We start from the raw sequence: 25,181 nt of genomic DNA on the forward strand, positions 1-25,181 counted from the left end.
TGGAGTCCAAGAGACTTTAAAACGGTTTTCTGTGTCTGGCTGAACTCCCCGCCCGGTTTCATGCATGCGGACAAGAGGGCGCGTGAGGGCTCTCGTGGCAGAGCACGGCGTGGAGGACAGGCCGCTGCAGACAGTGGACCCCGGAGGCCACCGGAGGCGGGGGGGGGGGGGGATGGTGGAGAGGAAGCGCAGAAATCCTAAGGAGGGAATTACGTAGGCGACGCCAGTTCATTTCTCATTCTGCTCCTTTTCAGAAATAAAGAGAATGTCACTCTGTGTTACTGAAAATCTGTTGACCTTTCTTCCTTAGATGCTTTTAGACCAGGGGTCCGCTACAACTTCAGAATTTATGGAATTTCTACAGAAATGGTTCCTTATTTATTAGAGAAAAAGACAGGATACTCCCAGGAGCTGGGTAAGTTTACAGCATAACGCGGGTCCGTGGGCAGAGCCGTCCAGAACGATGCAGGGACCCCAGCTGTGCGGTCGGGGATGTCTCCGCACCTTTCCTGATTTCCAGTGTCCCATTGATTCTGGAAATTGGGTTTAAAAAATGACTTTAAGTCATAAACTATAAACCATTCATAAAATGTCATACCAAAGAAGAAAACAAGCTCACTGCCGATGTCGCCACCCGAAGGCAGATGCCCAGAGTAAGTATTTGGTGTATAACCAGGTCTTCCTTTCTCCCTCTGTACAGATACACATTTTTAAATAAGGGTGGGATCTTAGTCTAGGCAGGTTTGACTCATGTCACTAAATATTATTTAAGTACATCACTGCAAGGTGTTTAATTGTTTGCATGTGTCAAGTCACCAGTCAGCGGACATTTAGGATGATTACAGTGGTTTTCAACTATAAGCCACAAAATTCGTCGTCAGGTACCTTTCCACCTGCAGCGCCCAGTCTCTCTTATCCTTCGCCCAATCTCTCATGCCCTGAGTCACCGTCACTTGAGCGAAACCTCCATCCCTATCCACGGTGATGGTTTATAGAGGAAGTCTCAGCATACTTGAGTCCAAAGGTTTGACTTTAGTTTCTCATTCCTTTTACAATTTTTAAGATTTTTGACACCTGTCGTGAAACCACTGCCCGCCCCCCTCCCCCCATCCTGAAATTTCACTGTGATTCCGCCAGCAGTGGAAGGCAATTTCGATCCCACTGAACTCTGGGCCCCTGGAACCTCCCCGCCTTGCACCTTGCATCAGGTCACCTCTCCCAATCTCCGATCGAGGGTGCCCTCTGAGACCCGCAGGAGGGGTGTTCGTGGTGCGCGTGCCTGTGTGCACACACGTGTGCACCAACAGGCTCCGGAAGCCTTCAGAATAAACGCTCTCAGACGGTTTGAGTGACACTCGGATGGCTTGGCATTGTCACAGCCTGGGAACCGGAGTTCCTCAAATGCCCCCTGCAGCCCGTTCTCTGGCAGGGTCCTCTGTCAAACACTATTTCGAGTTCAAGAGCAGAATGAAGTGGAAGGAACCCTTTATTCTCTTTCCCGCTGTGTGACCTCGTGCCAGCTCTTGAGGGTCTCTGGTGGTCCCTTTCTTCACCCGTGAAAGGCCGGGCTTGGACAGGAAGATGGCTCAGCTCTTTCCCATGCAAATGATGTCAAGGCACGAAATCCCCCAGAGAAAAAGAGAAAACCCATGAACTGGCCTAAGTGCCCCCGGGCTCCGGACTTGGTTGTGGCTCTACTTTTAGTTTACACGAGTGCCGTGAGAATGTTTCCAGGTGATGACTCTCCTTACCCCGCCTGCCTTCCAGCTCCTTCGGACAACCCTCGAGTGGTCATGAGTAACCTGACCTCCCACTCCTTCACTCTGAGTTGGAAGGATTATTCCACTGAATCCCAGCCCAGTTTTATCCGAGGGTACCACGTCTACCTGAAATCCAAGGCGGGGCAGTGCCACCCAGGATCTGAAAAGGCAGTTCTTTCAGGTGACGTTTCTGTTCACTCTTTCAAGCCCTCACTATGCAAAACCGTTGGAAAGGTGGTCATGACGCCTGGGTGGCTCAGTTAAGTGTCTGCCTTTGGCTCAGGTCATGATCCCGGGGTCCTGGGGCTCCCTCTCAGCGGGGAGCCTGCTTCTCCCTCTCCCTCTGCTGCTCCCCCTGCTTGTGCTCTCTCTCTCTCTCTCTCTCTCATGAATAAATAAAATCTTTTTTAAAAAAGAAAAAGAAAGCAAGGTGGCCACTTGTGACCATGGCCAGGCTGGGTCCTGTTCTTGCAGGCTTTTATGGCCCACCGTGTTCTTCAACAGAACAGTGGGCCAGAGGGCAGGGTCCGTATTTTAACTTCCTTAAAACACCGTGCCTGGTAGTTCTGGAAGCATTTGAGGACCATCAGCGCCTTAAGAAAACCTGCTAGTTATAAAACTTTTCTTGCTGACTCCTTTTTTTTTCTCCTTTGATTTGTTTAAGGTTATTACAACGTAATGATCTTAACAATATTTTTAAGATATTACAATTTTTTACGTCTCTCTCAGCTCTTACGGGGTCCGGCAGACTTGTGTGCTCTTTCTGGATGCCCAGCGTCCCTTGTTCAGTGGTTGCTCTGCTTTGCTTGCCATCTCCTAGAAATGTTACCAGTGACCCAGAGTGATGAAGTTATGATTTAGTTTTTGATGGGCTTACGATGTTGACCGCATTGAGACAAGAATATTAGCCCCCAGCCCTGTCACAAGATCATCTCTCTCTCTCTCACTCTTAATGTTATCTTTCTTGAAAATGATTTTTTTCTTTTTTAAATGACAGATGATTCAGTGTGTTGCAAGTACAAAATTGACGACCCAAAACAAAAGACGTTCGTCGTGGGAAACCTCCAGCCAGAATCCTTCTATGAGTTCCTGGTCACCCCGTACAGCGCTGTGGGCGAGGGCCCCCATGGTGCTTTCACAAAGGTCACGACTCCCGATGAATACTGTGAGTTTTCCCAAATCAAACCGCTTCCCTTAGATACCGCTGGAAACTAAAGGGTCACACACCTGCTGCCGTGGGCTTTGTCCAGATCACGAGCTTTTAGGCCTTTCTTCTCTTTCTGTCCCTCACTCTCTACATGCGACTCTGTTTCAGGAAGACTGTTATGCAAAATCCCACTACGTTAAGTAGGAAACAATGGGGCCGGTCTGACTGGCTTATGACCTGGAACCTTCCTCTGGCGGGCCACGGTGGCCCTAAGGCACACTCGGAACTTGGTCCCAAAATGGTTTGAAAATCACGGAAGGCATGGTTTTCTGTCCACTTCGAAGAGCCCCAAACCTGTTTTCCTCGGCAGAGCTGCTGTCTGCAGGCCGGCCTTCTGGCTGGTTCCCCGTCCTGGCAAAACCGCTGCCTCCTGACTGTGTTTCTGGAGGCAGTTGAGAGAGTAGAGGTGGGGTTGGCTGGGGAGGGGCCTGGTGTTTGCTGATTGGTGGGGGGGAAAGTGACCTCAAGAGATCCACTTTTCCGGACTCCCAGGTGGGTTCAGTGGTTGAGCGGTTGCTTTGGCTCAGGTCATGATCCTGGGGTCCCAGGATCAAGTCCTCCATCGGGCTCCCTGTGAGGAGCCTGCTTCTCCCTCTGCCTGTGTCTCTGCTTCTGTCTCTGTGTCTCTCATGAATAAATAAATAAAATCTTTTAAAAAAAGAGAGAGAGAGAGATACACTTTTCAAAATGCATGTGGCTTGAAAGAGAGAGAAGAGGACGGGAAGCACGGTGGGAACCAGTTGACGGTCAATTAGATTCTCAGGGTAAACACAGACCTGCAGCCAAATGGATCCTGATGGAGGAAAGGGGGGGCAGCGGGTATCACATGGTGGATCGTGGAAGACACTCCTCCCCGCTGCCTGCAGTTACGAGGGGCCCTGGCTCCGTCCTCGGTCCTTGGTCCTCAGGGCTCAGGGCAGGATCCCTTTGCTGGGGGTGGCACTGTGGGCTCAGGATGGTGCAGCAGGTGGAGCTGCTGGCCCTGGGGCACTGACCAGGATTGAGGACAGCCGCCACTCAGCAGGCAGGTGACTCTGCCAACAGGTCGGGCCACCAGGCAATGCCCATTCCTCAGGTTTCCAACTCTCAGAGTCACACTGAGATTCCAGTCAATGATTTGCATTATTTGCTGCCTGGGGGTACATTTAAAATATTTAAATTTATTTTCAGCCTATTTTTATTCCAGCTTTGGGATTTATTTAGCTGGTAGAGGACTCTGTGTGTGTGTGTGTGTGTGTGTGTGTGTGTGTGTACATGCACACATATATAATACAAATGATTATCTTTACCTCCAGTATATTTTCTAGGTTTCATCTGTCTCTCTTCTACATGCTAAACCTCCCTTAGCCTTGGCTGTGACTCTCTGCGGATTATATTGGTTATTATTAAAAAGGAAAATACATTGCTGCATAATCACAGCAATGAAAATGACATCCTGCAGTGACAAAGATCACATGGGCGACTCTCACCACTGCCATGCTTGCTGCCTGATGGAAGGCAGCCCCGACCCCTGCTGTGGGGGCTGCGGGGTCCGTTACAGAGAGAGGCAAATGCCCACCAGATGGTGGTTACCTGGGGAGGGGGTCACGACTGGACGGGCCGCACGCGGGCCCTCTGGGGAGTGTGATCCTGTTCTTTTTCTCTCCGGGGTACCGGTCACACGGCTATTGTCGGCGTGTGAGAATTCATCCCTGGAGCCTCCTTGATGAGCACCTTCCCAAACACAAGTATTGCATTTCAATAAAGAGTTTAGCCGCGCCAGTCTGCGACTTGGAAACTGCCATGGTTAGGTCCCCGGGCTCGTTCTCAAATGCGTCCTAACTCTACAACTTCACCAAATCTGGAAACGGGTTATAGTTGTCAAAAGCTCGGATCTGAGAGCAAAGTGCAAAGTGTTCTTTAGTGGAGTGGACAGGAGTGTTTCCCTCCCCTCCCCGCCCTCCAGGTTCACTGTAAGCCTGTTGTTGAGGGGCTTGCTTGGCTCCTCTTCCCCCTGGGTGTCCCTGCCTCTAGACCCCTGTGCCACCTCGCAGCACCGGGTTGGGCATCTACCCATGCCTGCCCTCCCCTTACCAAATTCCACATTAGCTACCCTGTCCCCATCCCCTAATTAAACCCGGCTCTGGCAAGAGCACCTAGAGCAGCGACTAGGATTACAACTACTACCAGCCCACTGGCCGAACAGTCATGTGACCGACACCCCCCCCACCCTCCCCACCCCTTGTCAAGGGCCCTGGTGTATACCTACCTGTGAGGCTTTGGCAGAGGTGGGGACTATCATTTTAACACAAGGAGGGAGTGAACAATTGGAAGCAGTGATCCAATTTGTTAGAAGAGGGAACAAGGGGTGCCCAGGGGGGCTGAGTAGGTTAAGTGTCTGCCTTGGGCTCAGGCCACGGTTCTGGGGTCCTGGGATGGAGCCCCACATCCCCCCACATCGGGCTCCTTGCTTAGCGGGGAGCCTGCTTCTCCTCCCTCTGCCCCTCCCGTACTCCCGCTCTCTCTCTCTCCCCCTCCCCCTCTCCCCCTCTGACCTTCCCTCCTGCTCAGGCTCTTGCTTGCTCTCTTAAATAAATAACTCAAAAAAAAATTGAATCTTGCATAAATAGACTTTTGAGGAATGACTGTAAAATTCATCTCAATCTTTAACTTTTGTTCCTTTGAGGAGGGAAAAGTACTCATTGAAAATACCACTTTCTGTTCTCTTCTCCAGCCCCTATGCTGATACGTATCATACTCCCTATGATTTTCTGCATTTTGCTCATCATGATCCTATGCTACTTGAAAAGTCAGTGGTAAGTGTGTGGGGAAGATTTTTATCCAAGAAGAAAGAGGGGGGTAAAATCTAGACAGGAGTTTAGGAAGCTAGAAATCACATTGAATAATGAGAGAAGGTGCTGAAGAGGCAAAGGGCAGAGACTGAATTGAAAATATGACATTTTTAGAAGAGTCTTGCTTTTCCAGGTCAATACATAAGGAAAACAATAGCCATTTGAAGATATCTCAAAGCCTGTTCAAGAACCGTAGCTAAAGGGGGATCCCTGGGTGGCTCAGTAGTTTAGCGCCTGCCTTTGGCCCAGGTCGTGATCCTGGAGGGGATCGTGGGGGATCGAGTCCCGCGTCGGGCTCCCTGCATGGAGCCTGCTTCTCCCTCTGCCTGTGTCTCTGCCTCTCTCTCTCTCTCTGTGTCTCCCATGAATAAATAAAATCTTAAAAAAAAAAAAAGAACCGTAGCTAAGACCGGTAGTGTGCCTACTGTGCGCTTGGCAGTAGTCCAGGGGCTTTCCGTACAGCTCCTCAGTCCTCACACCACCACCACCGTGAGCGCCGGAATTATCTCCACTGAGTCAGTGAGTAGATGTAAGCACAGGGGAGCTAAGCAGTCTGCCCAAGTTAGCAAGTGACAGAGCAAGGACTGGAACCCGGGAACGGGACTCCACACTTAACTAGTCACTCTATTCTAAAAGTCAAGTCCAGTTTTCACTGTTTTCTAGGATGAAGGAGAAGTGTTATCCTGACATTCCAGATCCTTACAAGAGCAGTGTTCTGTCATTAATAAAATCCAAGGTAAATGCTGGGAAACTGTATGTGTGCCATCTCTCTATTACAGACTAACCTGGGGTTGGGGCTATCATCCTACTTTTCTAGACCTCCTCAGGAAGACAGAACAAAGCTACAATCCCCTTGGCTCCCACAGCCATGAAATGGGTGCCTGGAGCTTTGAGATTTCTTCCAACAGGGGAGATCCTTTGGTTTGCGACACCACCCCCAGTTAACTTGTGATAGGATGAAACACAAAAACCGAAGCCTTGAGTGCATTTCGCATACTTTGTATACTCGGACACACACATACACACTCTTAATATTTGCATGCTTTTTTGGTCCGTTCCAGGAGAATCCTCGCCTAACAATTATGAATATCAAAGACTGTGTTCCAGACACGATTGAAGTTGTAAACAAGCACGAAGGCACTGGGAAGTCACCCACAGAACCTGAGGCTGCCAAGCCCACCTACCTTTACCTCCTCCCAGCAGAGGAGAGCTACTCCGGCCCTGGCCCCTGCATCTGTTTTGAGAACTTTACCTATAATCAGGCAGCTTCTGACTCTGCTTCCTGTGGCCATGTCCCAGTACCCACGAAAGCCCCAAGTCAGCTGGGACTGTTGACATCATCTGAAAATTTGCTAACGGCACTAGAAAAAAACTGCATGAACTCCTTGGAAGAAATCCCAGCTGGAGAAAGTAGTTTGAATTATGTATCCCAGGTGGCTTCACCCATGTCTGGAGAGAAGTCCAGTCTCCCCACAAATCCACCACAGCCAGAACTCTGTTCAGAATATAAAATGCAAATGGCCATACCCTTGGGCCTTGCCGCTCCTTCTTCGAGCGGGAGTAGCAGCCTGTCTTCCATTACCCTTTTAGATGAAGGTGAACACTACCACTGATCAGTATACCCATCGCATGCCTTTATGCTACCTAGACGCGAAAAAGGAGCATCGACGGCACCATTCCACCACCAGATGCCTCGGCACCTAATTCCAGTGAGCGGTCACCGTTGACATATGAGACCACTACAGTCTGGCTCGGTCTCAAAGGTCAGAAGCTATGGAACTTAACATCTCTCCTTGGGGCAGACTTGCCGTAGAAATGGCAGGGTCACAGAAGCAGGCTTACCTTGCTGCTGTGTGTTCCAGGCTCACCTTTGCAACAGTAGGCCGGTCACTTGACATGCAGATAGACCTTGCCCAGTCAGTACTGGACAGCGTGGCTATGGTCCTAGGAGTTCAGTTTTTAGTGAGGAAATATTTCCCTTAAGTTTTACCCCTATGCTCAGTATCTTAAGGGTAAAGGAACTAGATTTAAGGTTTTGATAAAGGCCACAGAAGATTTATTACTGGAGCATAAGTTGTCAATGTTAATTTATTCTGGGTGTGTTTAATGAAAAAGTCACAGATGTTTGAGAGTAAAACAGATTTTAGACTTGCCTTGAAGTGATAACAATTTGTAGTTCGTTGATGCAGTAAAATGAACCCTCCTGGGGGCACGGACCTTATCTGATACGTAAGACATGTGAATAATCAGTAAGATTCCCACAACTGCATTTCCATTTAGCTTACTGCAGTTAAAGAGTGGGATTGGCAAGGAACTCTTGACTGTGTCAAGATAACACTACTTGGTAGACATCAGTCTTTGACCATAATTTTTGACAACTACCTCAGGATAGAAAAAAGAAAACGTTATTATAAATTCCATTCACATTTTATGGTTCCTCTTTTTTTTAAGAACTAATATATAAATGACCTGTTTTCATTTAGTCCCCTTTGGTCTTTGCAATTGTCTGGGTCAAGAAAACCTTCACGGTCTCATTTACACTCCTATTATGCTAACAATGAATATAAGGAAAGGTCATTGTTGGACATGGTTTAGAGATAATTGTAAAAAGCTATATAGTGGGAAATTCTGTATTCTCTCAGCAGCAGCCTTGTCTCTTTGAATCAATATATACGATGCACCTGATGCACAACAGGTGTTCAATACACACCGGTTCCTTTCTCTTCCTTCTACTCATCAGCACTTTATCACATTTCTAAGCAAGGATGATTAGGAGTTCCTTATTTGCTGTGCTGGAAATGACACCATCTAGGCCTCTGGTACCAAATGCCCAGCACTGTTCATCACCACCATGGAACCAAGAGTGAGAGCAGAAGACCCACATCTCCAAGTAAGGGTCAACTAGCCTAAATATATCAACACAAACTAGGGCTTCTGTTTAGGCTTATTCAGCTTTTTCCTTACACAGAACTGAACCTTTGGCTGGAAAAAAAATGGTTATGTATTGCCAACATAATACAAACAAGTATCTTGGTTAGTCTGATAGTTTCCAGATGACTTTGGGGGCCAGTATTGTCATCAATTAGCCCGTTTCTTGCTTTCTCATGATACAATTAATAAAAGAAATGTCAATGGCAGTGAAGACTGACTTGTAAATAGTGTCTTTCATATAGATTTTCTTTTATTAAAAATAACCCATGAAACCTTGAAGTCATTTGTGTCACAAAAAGCTGTAATTAAAATATTTCACCACTGCATTGTTTTCTCTACCTCAACGAAATGAAAATCTAACCGTAAGTAGAGTCAATAAATCACCTTGTGAGCTTACTAAAAATGTCAATTTCTAGATACCACTCCCAACCTCCTCATCAGAATCTCCATGACATGAGGCCTGAAATCTACGCATTTCATCAGCTCCTTCCGAGGCATTCGGATGCACACTCACTTTGAGAATCACTCTCCTAAATCAGATGATGCCTTTCTGAAATATAGCAACATTCCAACAGGAAGTGCTGAGCTACATAACTTTATGTTTGTGTCACTATGACTACAGTTTTGGCTCCAAACATCCCTTTCCTATAACATCAAATACATTCATATTTAAAACCTTAACTGTCAATACCATATGCCATCTTAACAGCATTACTTTAAGAAGCATTCTTCAGAAACTTTGTAATTTGTATTCCTGTGTCAGAATTATTAGGATTAAAAAAGTACTCATGGAGGGATGCCTGGATGGCTCAGCGGTTGAGTGTCTGCCTTCAGCTCAGGGCATGATCCCGGGGTTCCGAGTCCCTTGTGGGACTTCCTGCATGAAGCTTGTTTTTCCCTTTGCCTGTGTCTCTGCCCTCTCTGTGTGTCTCTCATGAATAAATAAAATCTTTAAAAAAATACAGACAATTTCAAATGACACAGAAGTGTAACCGTGTAATAAACCCTTGTATATAATATCATTGGCCCGAACAGCCACTAACCCATGGCTGTTTTAGCCTATCCATACCCTTCTCTACTCTCCCGCCTATCTGGAAGCAAATCTTACATGACTTCATCAGCAAATACTTGTGTTTCTCTAAGCTCTTCTTTTCATACTACAACCATAATACACCTTTAAAAGGTATTTTACCAGGCAGCCCCAGTGGCTCAGTGGTTTAGCGCTGCCTTTGGTCCGGGGCGTGATCCTGGAGACCCGGGATCGAGTGCTGCGCCAGGCTCCCTGCATGGAGCCTGCTTCTCCCTCTGCCTCTCTGTCTCTCATGAATGAATAAATAAAATCTTTAAAAAAAAATTAAAGGTATTTTGACTGGGGGTGCCTACATGGCTCAGAGGGGTAAGTGTCCAACCCTTGATTTCAGTTCAGGTCTCAATCTCAGGGTCATGAGTTTAAGCCCTGCTTACACATGGAGCCCACTTTTTTTTTTTTTAAGTACCTAAAGCCAAATTAGTAATATTTCTTTGGAAATACTGGTATTTTGATGGTGTGCAGGGGTCTTTGAAAATATTGGTATTTTAATGGTGTGCAGGGTACTGTGATCACTGAGGCTCAGAGCAAGGGCCTGGCCACACAGCAGAACCATGCACTGGCCAGAGGTTCTTGCTCCCATTCTAGCACCTACCTGACTCAATGCTGATTCTAGCGAAATTGATTCTCCACCAGAATGTGTATTGAGAAAATCAAGTTGAATTAGACAACATCTAGTATTTCTTCAAAGAGCTCCGTGGAAAGAAAACTAGCTTTCATCTCAAAGAATTTACAAAACTATTAAACATTTCGCATTAAGTAGAACTTTAGAAACCCTTGAAGAGATACAACAGAGAAAAGTTCTTCAGAATTAGTAGTTAAAAATTTACAACACAATAACTAAATATATTCAGTTTAAAGTACCAAGCAAACACAGTTGACTTAATCCCTTAAGATAAGCATTAAAGAAACAAAATTCTAATATATTTTGGTTTTTGAAATCAATACAGAAGTAGTTGCTATAGTCTGAATGATTGCACCCCTCAAAATTTCTATGTTGAAATCTTAACCCCCAAAGATTATGGTATTAGGAGATGGGGCCTTTGGGAGCTGATTAGGTCTGGAGGCTGGAGCCCTTATGTACTTGGGTTTAAGGCTATTAGGAGATCCTGCAGGGCTCCTTATTTTTTCTGCTATGTAAGGACACAACGAGAACTGTGGAACCTGGAAGAGGGTCCCTCACTCAACTGTGCTAGTAGCATTCTGGCCTCAGACTTTCAGCCTCCAGCACTGTAGAAATAGATTTGTTGTTTGTAAGCTACCCAGTCTGTGTTTTGTTATTGTAGCCTGAATGGACTGAGACAGTACTTTATTTTTTAGTACTTTTATATACCCAAGAGTTAGGTTTTTTTTTCGAATGAAACAAACTTTCTGAAGTTTAGGTCCACATTTTTCAAAGATCAGTTATATGATGATTACTAATTGTGCTTTTAGTTTATTTTGGGGCCAACTATGTTTTTGTTGAACATACATATGCAGAAGGCAATGGGGGAAATGATATACACAGAAATGTGTCTAAGGACCAATCTGGGTGGCTGTCGGTTAAGCATCTGCCTTTGGCTCAGATCATGATCCTAGGGTCCTGGGATTCAGTCCTGAATTGGGCTCCCTGTTCTGCAGGGAGTCTGCTTCTCCATCTGCCTGCCACTCCCTCTGTTTGTGCTCTCTCTGTCAAATAAGCGAAACTTAAAAAAATAAAATAAAAATAAAAAAAAGACCAATCTATCCAAAAATTTTTAAAAGATTTTATTTATTCATAAGAGACACAGAGAGAGAGGCAGAGACACAGGCAGAGAGAGAAGCAGGCTCTACGCAGGGAGACTGGTGTGGGACTCAATCCCGGGTCTCCAGGATCAAGCCCTGGGTTGAAGGCAGGAGCTCAACTGCTGAGCCACCCAGGCGTCCCGCCATCCAGACAAATCCATTTCTGAAAGTGAGACATACATTTTACCACATCTGGTCAACTATAACCTAGCTTTGACCTGGCTTTGACACTGAATTTTATTCTCCAGCTGTGGTAATTTCCCTTGTGGTATTTTGTTTTACCACTAGGTGGCTGTACTGGTAGTCCATCTCATCAGGACAGTTGCTGCATGAACAATCAAATACCTTTCACAGAAATGTCATCAACATACTTTCATCACTTACATTGTATATTATTTCATCAAAAAACTCAGAATTGTTGTATCTAAAGACAGACCCATTTTCTCAAACCCTTTATAATTATTTGAAGTTGAAAATAAAATCTGTAAGGCTATTTGATTAGATCATAAAGAATGTTTAAGTACAGATACTTTAAACATTTGGAATAGCCACTAATGTGTTACTAAACTAGGCTCATATCTGTGCAAACTAAAAATCATTTTTACTGGGAGTCACATGTAACAGCCTCAGTGGTTCATAATTCAACAATGATTGTTTTAAAATTTCAAACAGAACAACACAAGTTTTAAGAATTTTAAGTACATTTTATTAACAATGTATCCCTTTGATAAGATTATGCTTCAGGAGGCTTTTAATGCCCTTGACATAAACTGTACACATTATACAAAAACAAGAAAACCACACACAAAAAAAATCAAGGTGAGCAAAACCATTTGGGGACAAACCTTCTTTAAATTATACACAACTCAATGAAATATTCTTACGGAAAATATATAAATACTTTTTCTTTCTATGTTACAGTTATACAATATAAATCAGATTTCAATGTCTGTTCAGTGACCTACAAACACCAGAACCTCCAAATATGTAGCAGCTTATAACTAAATAAAAAAAAGGATATCACGTGGTTAGGGAGCATTGAGATTTTCTTCATAATCCCTTACCACTTCTCAAAACTAATTTACACCATTTGTTTTACGATGCAGCTTCAGGGTTTCTGCCAGGCTGGGAATGGAACATTTGTCAACTATTATCTATGAAAAATTTTTTTATCTCCCCTCCTCTGCCCCAAGACTTTGTATTTTGTGCTAAATCAACCTATTCAGTGGCAAAATTACAAGGTATTTTTTGGCATAAATTATATTTTTCAAATTAAATATTTTGTAAAGAAAATCAAACAAGATGTGCAATTAATGCGTGCTGCGGCCCAGCTCTCCACCTACATTATAAAAATACTCCAAAGGGGGCGGGGAATCCACATGCTGTGTGAGTCATATATATAAACCTACTACGAATGAAAAATACTTTGGGAACCTGGAACTAAAAGGGAAAAAGAATGTTCCTAGAAAGATTCTCACAGATTTCAATACTGTCTGATAAGCACTGCTATCTATTTCACTAGTACTCTTTTATAATGAAACTCTCACTGTAGTGATACTCTTCAAGTTAGGCTGGTAATAGTGGATTTCCTGAATGGGGAGACAAGGGAGACCTTTCCCAACTTCTATTTTGGAAAACCTGAAATGTTCTCTTTTATTCCATCAGCTCTTTTCATAAAACTCTCTCAGTTAATTCTACCTTTTCTTTTTTCCCACATTTAATGGATTGTGAATTTGAGACAACACCGGAAGCATAAAACAAAAGGGGGAAAATCTTAATTCCAAAGGACTTTTCCCAAGGTAGTTTACAAAGCTAATCTCACACAAAATTAGCACCTCACTCTTACCATGCAAAAACAATTGCAGTTATAATTTAGATGACAATTTGATTAGTTTTTATTGCTCACTGATCTGTGCTTTAATGCAGGGATAAAAGGCATCCTCTGAATGGAATGAAAAAGAATTTATAAAGAGGAGTAGACAAATCTAAATAAGCACGGACACCTCACTGTTGAACATTTTACTACCGTAAATATGACCCGAAAAACTCAGCTTTAATTATCTCAAGCTCTGGATAAAAGAGCTGAAAACTATTAAAGCTACCATTTCAAAACAACTTGTACACATGATGTTAGAAAAACTAGCATAAGAATGTATATCCCTCCAAAGAGCCTCTTTTAATGTCACTGTCTTACAGAATGTACTTATGCTACTCATCTTTATTAGAAAATTTTTATGAGGGAGACTTCTCCCCTCTCCTCAAATCTACCTAGGTATAAATAAGAAAAGTGTAAGAAATTTTAGACCATATTTAATTATTAATACTAATTTCTAATTTCCTTATTATTTATCAGTATTTATTTAGTATGTGAAGTGAAATCTGTTCTTGAAAAAAATTCAATTAGAAATGACAATTCACTTTACAATTAGATATTCAGTTTACAACCAGCACAACTGCCCAAATTCCTTCAAATTATTCAATAATTACCAATAGTACAAATTTATATGGACTAAGATTAATTCTAAAATCTTGAAAAACTACAGTATTGACATTATTTTGGTATTTTATAGTCTGGTAGTATCTATTATTTATAGATGATTTTCTCAATTATTTCTATTACCACTGACACCACTCCTAATCTTTTCTGCTATAATTTAATATTTTTAAACACTAAGGTAAATCAATTGGCACTGCATGTGAGCATTTTTCATCATAAAAGTCTACTTTTATACAGATGGGTACTTGAAAACGTATTAGACCTGTCAGTGAAACATGGATAAACCAAATAGCACTATACATTTAAGTATAGACATTTTTTTCCTTAGATTACTTATAACCACAAAACTCTGTCTCCCCAAACTAAGTGCTATAGGCAATTATTATAATGTATACATACATGTCTTTCAAAGTAATAGTCAATGAAACTGTTCAGGTTAATAGTAACAAAGACTTCATTTTGGGATGGATGAGTGAAGTGGGGTCCAGGATGGGGACAGTTGTGTATATGACAAAAAAGAATTACTGTTAACTTTTAAGGGATTAAACCACAGATTTTATATTCTATATTAACTGAGGTAGTGTTTAAAATGAATGTCTAAAATATGTCAACCCCATTATGAATAAGATTACTAAATTACCTCCTTTGGAGTTTTTAACCACTATTTGGTCTAGTAACTCTGATATTTGGTTCTCTGGAAGGCATTTTAATCATCCAAGACCAAAGACCAAGGTGACAGGCAACGTTCTTAAAAGTACTGTTAACATTTAAATAAACACCTGGGTTCAGTGATAAATTAAAGTTAAAAAAAATATTTTATTTTCACTTGGATTTTATGAGAGAAAATCTGAAGAACCACTTTTTAACATAAGCAGCAGCTTACAGCCCTTTTCTGCTTTGTTATAATGTAAGTTGCTACACAGTGCATGTAAGAACAATTCACTGAAGTGCAGTCAAAGAGGTGTTATGAAGTGAGATGAAATGCTTCATCCCAATTGGAACTTTCAGTGCCAGTAAATTAAAAAAAAAAAAAAAGTATCTCTGTGAGTTACGTTTTCTAGTTCACAGGGTTCTTTACAGAGATCTCAAAGAACAAGCCCGTTATAAAAAGGATCTGTACTATGGGAAATATTAATCAAGGTACTAGGACTGTGTCAAAGCTGATGTGTAACTGTAAAAATGGTATAAACAAATGAATTAAAAAAAGGGTCCTAATCAGTCCAGCTGGATTTTTTCTATTTATATATAGACCTCAAAAAAGATAATCCTTTCATTTACAAGCATTCTAATGGTGATGGCCATGCTATTTTTTATATACAAATTTGCATATATGTTTAATTCCTGTAAAGATTCTCAAATATCTTTAAACATATACAAATTAAACAAATAAACAAAACTTTGCCCTCATCAACGTAACAACTTCACAAATATGATAAAGGCAATTACTGTATTGATAAACTCACCTATCACTGCATTTAGTTTGTGCAAAACAAGAACACTGACATAAAAATTAAATTACTGCTGCTTTAAAATTTGGTACTTAAGGCTTTTCACTACAATTTTTAATCATAATTCAAGTTGTATTAATGATTGTTTTTAAAAAGGAAATATGGCTCTTCTTTTCCCACGGAATGTGTAAATCAGAGGCAAACTTCTCTCTTCCTCAGAAGATCCGAAGTGTTATTTACTGCTTTCTTTTGCTTTACGCCTCAATAGTGCTTGTTCAAGTTCCTCTTTCAAATGGTGATATGGGAAGTTGATGAAAATGAGAAGTCCAATGAAAACATGTGCATTCTACAAATGGGAAATACTCAGAATTATAAGAGGACATTCTGATTTGAATCAAGAACTGTAGTGAAAAACCTTAATTGGTTCAAATAGCCTATAATAACATATTGCCACAAAACTGAAGAGACAGAAAACAAACTGTTGCAAGTCTAGTAACATAAAAATAACTTATAAGTCCTGGGTTGTTGAGGCTCTTCTTTTGCTTTGAGGTTACAAACCTCTGAAGTAGTGTTACAAACATTAAGAAAAATGTGGCAGGGCCAAAGTTCCCCCTCTAATACCAGCAGTTACAGCACACCCCACTGTGGAACAGGGTGCAGCCTCAGAGACACTGACTCCTGGTTTCCATGAGTTAGTTAACAAACAAGGCATCTTTATATTTACCCTAAAAAAAAGAATTCAGAAATAACTGTGTGAAGGGTGCTTCTGCATATCCTATTATTGTTCCACTGTTATGCTCTTAAAATGAAAAAATAGAAAACCTATGTAGGTATTCAGTGCTTGGCTCTTGCATATAATGGTAACTAAAACTCTTAAAACTGTGGTAATGAGCAACGAACCCCCAGAGGGTTCAACAGGGAAAAGAGGAAGTTGTTTTGGTTAGGGAAGTCTGCAGTTCCAACTGTGCATGTACCAGTAATTGCTGGAACAGAAGATACTCCTGTCTTGGCTGCCCAGTTAGTCAGCATTTTCTGAGGCTTTTAGGAAATCCACAAATATGAATATATATAGTATTCATCTACAGACATCATAAATATGAGGTCAGGATTCAGCAGATGTATCAACTATAGGTTGCTTTGGTGGTGTTGCCAGCACAGCCTCGGCTTCTTCATGCATCTAAGAAAGGAGTGGCAAACTGTTAATGACTTCTAGTGCATGACAGACAAGACTTTCCTCTTTACCCAAACACAAAACTATTCTTGAAACAGTGAATTTCAGAAATACAAATTCTACTTACTTGTAAAAACTGTACATCTTGAAATAATTCTTGTATGAACCTCCGACACGGAAGTCTAAATGTGCAGTGTGAGAGCAAATGGGAAACCTCAGAGTAAAGGCAGATGTCATCAAATGTCTGAGGGTATTTCTCCTTAATTCTAAAACCAAAGAAAAAGCAATGCTGTGATAAAAACTATTAATAACCACTTACCTATTTTTCCCTCCAAACTATCACTTTTTAAATATTCTTTTTACCAGACATTGAGGGATGGCATATTTGGAATGATGGCTTAAAAATATAAAATATTAAATATTTTTACCTCACACTTAAACTAGATATTTTAAGTTTGGGGTTGTCTCTTAAAATGATTAAATACTTCTTGGAAAGTCAGAAATATATATTTTTTTTCACTAGCATGAGAAATTGCAAAATTTATTAGATGACTTAACTTTTCAAAATTGTTTGAAATACCTTGACTGGGCTTTCTCTTTATATCTTTCAACCTTTGAAGTGCCTTTTAGCTGAGACAGTATGTCACAATTAGGGGTGGGGTGTGGTGAGGTAGTACACAAGCTAAAGACCTACTACTGCTGGAGCATCTGGCCAGGTGGTCTGCAGGGGGACCCTGGCATCATGGTACTGTTTTTTTTTTTTTTTTTTAAAGTCCACAGGAGACTCAGTGCTGCATTTCTTTTGAGGACCACACTTTTAATAGTGTAGATCAATGATAATAATAGTTCAACTTGAATTTTCCTTTATTGTGTTGCTGTGATTTAGAGAAAAAAATTAAAAATTTTGTAACTTTTATTATAAGAAAGAAGAAAAATAGGGAAAAAAATAAACCAAATAAAATCACTTGTTTTTGTGTAGACTTGCTTTTCTCAAAATGTTCAGTTTCAAGATTCCCATACTTCCTTAAAAATTATAGAACCCCCGAAAGCTTATTTTTTGTGGGTTATAGCCACTGATAATTACCATATTAGAAATTAAGGTTGAGAAAACTTCAAAATATATCTATGAATTCATTTAAAAAGCAAACCCATTGCCTGCTGACATAAACATAAAGTTTTTGTTTGAGAGACACAAAGAGTGTACGCATATGAGCACAAGGGTCAGGGGTGTTGAGGGGAGGTGGATCCCAAGCAAACTCCTGCCCTGAGTGTAGAACCCAACAAGGGGCTCCATCTTATGACCTTGAGTTCATGACCTGAAATGAAGACTCAGATGCCTAACTGAGCCACACAGGTACCCCAGAAATGACATTTTAATGAAAAATATTTTCTAAAACTAAAAAAGCGAGAAGAGTGGTATTGTTTTACATTTTTATAGATCTCTTTAAAGCCTGGCTTAAGAGAAGATAGCTGGATTCACATACCTACTTCTGCATTCAGTCTTATACCAAATGTTATTTTGGTTGAAGTACGTGAAGAAATCTAGCCTCACACAGGTACACCATGGAGAAATACCGATATAAGCTAAATAGTCTAACTTTTGAAGTTTTTCAAGGATTTTTTTCACCCTAAAAAGTGGAACAAAGAATACTTATGCTTATAGTTTACTTACGTTAAAAGCCCAGTTTCATGACATTTAGTTGAAACTGAACTACTCAAATTAATGACTAATCTCAAAACTTCTTTGCGAAGGAGTATACGGCACATCGGTGTATCATCTGGAATTGTTTTAACACCTGAAAAGAAGATGAAAATATCTTTACCACAAGAGAAATGATTACAATCCATAAGATTTGTTTTTAGACTTCACTTAAAGATCTAAAACTGAGAAAAATTGCACATAATTTGGCAATCATTTGGGAACAAAATTAAATGGAAGAGAACAATTAAGAGGATATATATCAGCAGCTGATACAGGTACAAGTATACCTAAGTAAAACTGACTTGTCACAGTTTTGAGACAATTTCATTTTACATTATTTATTTATCAACAAAACTAAGTACAGTTTTAATAACAATGCTTGTATATGAATCTGAAAACTTACCTAGTAGCAATTCTGTGCTTTTGGTGCTGCTGGCTGAGCCTTCTTGAGATACTCCATCACTGCATCCAGAAATCCCTGAAAACTTAGAAGGAACCACTTCTAAAGGATTATGGATACTCTGCTCACACCAGTCAGAATATGGAATGTCTTGAAGGTCTGAAGAGAAAATCAGTTATTTCTATTAAAGTAACATAATGGCTTAATTCCTATACTTTATTATATACCACAGAGATGATTTATAATTTCTTTCCAGTTTTCAACAATTATTTTCCATGATGATCTTCAAAGTAAATCCAGACTCCTCAGATAGTGAGGTTTGTTAAATCCTAAAGACATTTATAAATTTTATTTTCCTAAATTACAAAAATAATACATGAATATATGATTAAAGAATTCAAATAAAGATGTATATAGAATAAAACATGAAGACATGCAGACATTATATCTACCCCCTGTCCCATCACTCTCACCCCCACACTAAATACCTCTCCAAAGGGAAATGGTTAAAAGTTTGACATATATATTTTTTAAGATCTTTTGTTACTTTAAAGTTCTGTGGGTGTATAAGTGGAATTATGCTATATTATTGTTCTATGACTTGCTTTCCCCCCATTTAATAATTACCAATGTAAGAATCATACTTCCCTGGGTTAATTATAGTTCATTCCTTAGAATTAAATTTACCACACTACCCATGCGTTGCTAAGGCACTCCTAGACAGGATTTTGAAGTCAACCAAACATCTCTGTGTTGCGAAAGTGACATTAACTTTATTTAAAATTTTCCTGAGCACTTTAGTGATTAGAACAAATGGACACCATCAGGAAGTCTTTGGCTATCCTTTTAGGGAACAACACTGGACAACCTATTAAATCATACCACCTTAGTACTGTAAGAAATACTGGAAATTAAAGTTTTCATCTTACGAAAGAGATTCAGAGAGAGGAGACACAACTCAGGCAGAAAGTCAGAGCTCTTGACAGATGGTCTAGTACCAACTTTTTGCTATAGCATGTTGTCACAGTAGAGGGGGAAAAAAAGCTCTATATTTAAAACTTAGGAAACGAAACCAATGTCAATCTCTCCCTATGCTGTTTTCTATAGAATAGATATGATCCTTTCATCTCACCTCTAAATACTTCCTAAGAGTACTACTTACATAATGCTAGTAGAAAATGTTTTGATGCCTTGGAAAAGATCTATAAATTTGCCACAGTTTTGAAATTTTGGTTATTAAGTAAATCATATGTCTTTCATGCACTTAAAAGTAAACATGCTACTTAATCATTCTTTGATTTAAAAAAATAAAACTATTGCCAAAAATTTGAGAATGAAGATGTACTTAAAAAACAGTAAGATTATTTTATAATCAGCTGATAAGCTACTCGGGGACTACGATGACAAAATATTTCAGCACAAGGAACAGTAAGACACTTATACTTTATTCAGTCAAAATGTTTCTGAAAAGTCATAAACTATTTCAGCCTCACCTTTAACCTGTGATGACTCCTAATATTTCTAACCTGTTAGGATCATGTCCTATCTTTGAACATTTCAAGTATTCTTGTTAAAGAATAAAATAAAATCATTCTTCTAAGCATAAACAAAACCATAAAGTACATAAAAATCTGTGGTGGCAGATGCAGAATAAAATGTTATCAGATAATCCTATTCCAAAAGCGCTTCCTCTGAGCTTTACATTTTTTTAAAAAAGATATTATTTATTTATTCATGAAAGACAGAGAGAGAGAGAGAGAGAGGCAGAGACATAGGTAGAGAGAGCAGCAGACCCCATGTAGGGAGTCTGATGTGGGACTAGATCCTGGGACTCCAGGATCACACCCTGGTCTGAAGGTAGGCGCTCAACTGCTGAAACACCCAGGTGACCCTGAGCTTTACATTTTTGAACCATTAACACCAGACCATAAGTTTTAAAGAACAAAATGTCTTGTGTTCAGGTTTTGATGTTCCTTTAAAAAATGATCATTAAATAGTATAGGGATTATCTTTCAGTTATCTGCCATGAACAACATGGAAGTCTTCTTTCTGACACATAAAATCCTCATATGGCTTACAGGAATGCTTCTCAAACTTTATTGTGCACATGAACAACCTAGGAGTCTCATGGAAGTGCAGATTCTGATTCTGTGTGTAGGATGAAGTCTGAGATTCTGTATTTCTGACAAATTCTCAGATGATACTGATGCTGCTGGTCCACTAACCATACTCTGGGTAGTAAGAGCTCCGCAGGACCTGATCTCTGCCTATTCCTTTAGACTGATCATATATCTCCTTCCCTCTAACTGTCTAAGCTCTATTAACACAGGTGTCTTTTTAGTCCCTTCTACTTCCCATGCATGCTTCCATGAGAGAAGGCTTTTGCTTATTAGGCTATTCACTTTGTCTTCAAATTCTCTGTTTTGATCTTTGTTAGCTTCTATTGATTCTTTAGATCCCAGCTCAATAGTAAACTCTTCAGAAGGCTCTTGACTTGCCTCCTTGGTTATATTCCTTTGCTTGTACCTATTCTTAACAACAGCACTTGTTACAAATGCAGTATTACATTCATACAATCGATTGATCAAGTGATCAATCAACCCATTCATCCATTTCTTTCTCCACTTGAAGCTTAAAGAGTACAAGAACAGTGTTTTGTTTTGTTTTCTCTCTCACAAATGTTTTCCTGGCATCCAGTTTATTGTCTGACACATGGTAGTGGCATAATAATTACTGAGGGCATGAAATGAATAAAGGTTTGGAGACCTTTTAACCATTTGGCCTTTCTCCCTTCATACTTCTAAGATGAGTATCAGTAGTAAACTGTAATCATTTCCCAATTCAGAATTATTCTTCCCCTGCTGCTTCTTTCTCTAACATTTCACATCACTGGTGAACCAACTGAGAGGCTCTGACTTTCTGCCTGCAGCAAGTCTTTCACAAGTCCCAAACCTCACAATACTCTACCAATCACTCTCCCAGTACAGGTCACAAATGAATTAGAATTAGCTGTGACTGTCTTATGACTAGGTAATGAAAGGGCTGGTTTCCCTATTTTTTGTTTGATAAAATAAGTAGAAAACAGTAAAGTAAAATCTACAGTGTTTCACAAGTATTTGATGAATAAGTATATAAATGAAGAATTTGCAAAAACTGAGACATGACAGCCCATACACTGAAGGAACTTAATGAGTGGAAGGGAAAAAAATAGCCAATCAATAATGATTATAAAAAAAATAATGATTATAAGAGACCTATGTACAAAGGATGAGATAGAGAGGAAAAAAATGTCAACATCTGACTTAAGAGTGAGGGACAGCTTCACAGGTAAAATACTGACAGGATGAGGTGGAACTGCAAAAGAGACTGTCTATGTGTAAAGCTCGTGTGTGAGGAGGGGGGAGGGAAAAGAAAGGAGAGCAGGGAAAAATTTTTCATGCCTAGAATTATGAAATTTATATATAGAAATCTGTTGCATTCTTATACACCAATATGACGTAGCAGAAAGAGAAATTAAGATAACAATCCCATTTACAATTGTACCAAAAATAAGAAAATACCTAGGGAGAAACTTAACCAAGCAGGCGAAAGACCTACATTCTGAAAACTATAAAACACTGATGAAAGAGACTGAAGATGACACAAACAAATGTAAAGCTATTCCATGCTCATGGATCAGAAGAACCACTATTGATAAGATATCCGTACTACCCAAAATGATCTACAGATTTAATGCGATCCCCATCACAATACCAACAATATTTTTCACAGAACTAGAAAAAATAATACTAAAATTCGTATGGAATAATGAAAGACCTCAAAGAGCCATGCAATCTTGAAAATCTAAAGATACAGTAGAAAGCTGTAGTAATCAAAACAATTTGGTATTGGCACAAAAACAGACTCACAGATCACTGGAACAGAACAGAGAAGCCATGAATAAACCCACACTTATATGGTCAATTAATCTATGACAAAGGGGCTGCAAGATTATACAGGGAGGGAAAGGCAGTTTCCTTAACAAATGGGCTATAAATATTGGACAGCTACATGCAAAAGAATGAAACCGGACCACTTTCTTACACTACACACAAAAATAAATTCAAAATGGATCAAAGACCTAAAGGTAAGACCTGAAACCACAAAACTCTTAGAGGAAAAAACAGGTATAATTTCTTTGACGTTAGCTATGGGAACGTATCTCTAGATGTGTCTCCTAAGGCAAGGGAAGCAAAAGCAAAATTAAAAAATTATTGAGACTACACTAAAAATATTTTTTTTGTACAGCAAAGGATACTATCAACAAAACAAAGATAATCTACTGAATGGGATAAGATATTTGCAAATGACATGCAATAATGGGTTAATATCCAAAATATATAAAGAACGTATAAAACTCAACACCAAGAAAACAAATAATCCCATTAAAAATGAGCAGAGGACTTGAACATTTTTCCAAAGAAGGCATAGAGATGGCCGGCCAACAGACAAATGAAAAGATGCTCAACATCATTCATCATCAGGGAAATGTAAATCAAAACCACAATAAGTTATCATCTCACATGTGTCAGAATGGTTAAAATCAAAACACAAGAAATAACAAGTGTGGTGAGGATGTAGAGAAAATGGAACCCTCAAGTGCTGTTGATGGGAGTGCACTTTGGTACAGCCACTGTAGAAAACAGTATGGAGGTTCCTGAAAAAAAAAAAAAAAAAACTAAAAACAGAAATATATAATCCAGTAATTCCACTACTGAATATTTACCCAAAGAAAATGAAAACACTAATTTAAAAAGATATATACACTCCTATGTTTATTGCAGCATTATTTACAATAGTCAAGATATGGAAGGAAGCCAAGTGTGTCATCATAATGATTGGCTAAAGATGTGGTATTTTTGGGCAATGGAGTATTACTTGGCCATAAAAAAGAATGAGATCTTGCCCTTCGCAACAACACAGATGGATAGAACCAGAGAGAATACTGCTAACTAAAAGTCATCAGAGAAAGACAAATACCGTAGGATTTCACTCATATGTGGAATTTAACAAAACAAAGGAAAAAAACAAACACAAACAAAACAGACTCTTAAATACAGCAAACAAAATGGTGATTGCTAGAAGAGAGGTGGGTGGGCCTTGGGGGAAAGAGATAAAGAGGATCAAGCACACTCATCTTGATGAACACTGAGTAACATACAGAATTGTTGAATCACTATATGTATACCTGAAACTAATATAACACTGTATGTTAATTATGCTGGAATTAAACAGAAGAAAAACAGAATTGTTGAATCATAATATTATACACCTAAAACTAATGTAACATTTTGTGTTAATAACAGTCCAATTAAAAAAAAAAGACTAGATTACACAAAGAATCTTGTGTGCTGGGCATGAATAGTCAGTAAAGAACAGAGAATAGCATGAAAAATGAAGGGGCCAAAATTGGAGATGAAACATTAACCTCCAATCCTCCAACAGGAAAATGCTAAGTGATTGAACTAAGGCTAAGGAGTAAGAGGGATGGTCAACAGAGCTGCGACATGACTTGTGACTGAGGCAGATTCAAATTAGGTGGAGAAGGATATATAATCACTCACCCGAATGACTACATATTGCACTTAGTTGATTACTGGGCTGGAAACCCAGAATTTCGATACAGACACAATAAAGGCAGTTATCATCTGTATGCTCCTGTAATCCAGTGTCTTCTGTACTTTCTAAAAACAGAGAAGCATCTGAATGGATTGAATTCATGATTTCCGTAAGACTCATCTGCTGTCGTAGCAAGTGAAAAGAGTTTTTTACAAGACCTCCAGTTCCAGAAGGAAGACCTGTGCATAAGTAAATATGAAACAAAATCTAATAAAGATAGTATCAATGACACCTTTTTCAAGATATTTCAAACTATATGAATTTTAAGGAAGGAAAACTAGGGAAGAAAATCAGAACTCTTTTTATGACTCAAAATCTTAACCTTAATTGAGGAAAACAAAGAATAATTTGCTTAAAATTAGGAAAACAAAGTTAGTAGATAAGGTTTTATTACATAAAATTTTAAAAACAAAATGAAAAATTAAAATTATACAAGTAAGGCATCATTTCAATTATTCTCAGTATTTCCAGAAAGAAATGTAATAATTCTGAGTCTGAAGAGGTACTTGGTTAAAAAAAAAAATCAAGATTATGAAGCTTTAAACCTGTGGGTAATATGCATATATTCATTAAAATCTTAGTGTTCATAACAAGGAGAGGTCACGTAATATATGTATGTTTTTATCTCTCTCCTTTCCCCAAACACCTGTTTATTAGACCTTTGAGAATTAGCATTACAATTTTTTCATGTATTAGTTTTTAAAAACAGAATCAAATGATCAAGT

At 39.7% G+C, this 25,181-nt stretch overlaps 2 protein-coding genes across 9 annotated transcripts in view; one reads left to right on the forward strand and one right to left on the reverse strand.

Moving 5' to 3' along the window:
- The window catches only part of OSMR (oncostatin M receptor), a 52,866-nt gene extending 43,813 nt beyond the window's left edge, over positions 1–9,053 (forward strand). For all 5 annotated transcript variants that reach the window (XM_055325270.1, XM_055325269.1, XM_055325273.1 and 2 more), the window contains 6 exons: positions 311–415; positions 1,768–1,941; positions 2,758–2,925; positions 5,681–5,762; positions 6,462–6,534; positions 6,860–9,053. In XM_055325270.1, coding sequence (XP_055181245.1) covers positions 311–415; positions 1,768–1,941; positions 2,758–2,925; positions 5,681–5,762; positions 6,462–6,534; positions 6,860–7,411 — 1,154 coding nt within the window. In that variant the 3' untranslated portion in view covers positions 7,412–9,053. The remainder of the gene's footprint in view (positions 1–310; positions 416–1,767; positions 1,942–2,757; positions 2,926–5,680; positions 5,763–6,461; positions 6,535–6,859) is intronic.
- Positions 9,054–11,496: 2,443 nt separating this feature from the next.
- Positions 11,497–25,181, reverse strand: part of RICTOR (RPTOR independent companion of MTOR complex 2) — a 111,393-nt gene continuing 97,708 nt past the window's right edge. For all 4 annotated transcript variants that reach the window (XM_055325325.1, XM_055325324.1, XM_055325327.1 and 1 more), the window contains 5 exons: positions 24,402–24,635; positions 18,802–18,957; positions 18,369–18,492; positions 16,824–16,962; positions 11,497–16,702 (listed from right to left, as the gene is read on the reverse strand). In XM_055325325.1, the coding sequence (XP_055181300.1) occupies positions 16,628–16,702; positions 16,824–16,962; positions 18,369–18,492; positions 18,802–18,957; positions 24,402–24,635 (728 nt within the window). In that variant the 3' untranslated portion in view covers positions 11,497–16,627. The remainder of the gene's footprint in view (positions 16,703–16,823; positions 16,963–18,368; positions 18,493–18,801; positions 18,958–24,401; positions 24,636–25,181) is intronic.

This window comes from Nyctereutes procyonoides, unplaced genomic scaffold (assembly GCF_905146905.1).
Source record: "Nyctereutes procyonoides isolate TBG_1078 unplaced genomic scaffold, NYPRO_anot_genome, whole genome shotgun sequence".
Lineage (NCBI taxonomy): Eukaryota > Metazoa > Chordata > Mammalia > Carnivora > Canidae > Nyctereutes > Nyctereutes procyonoides.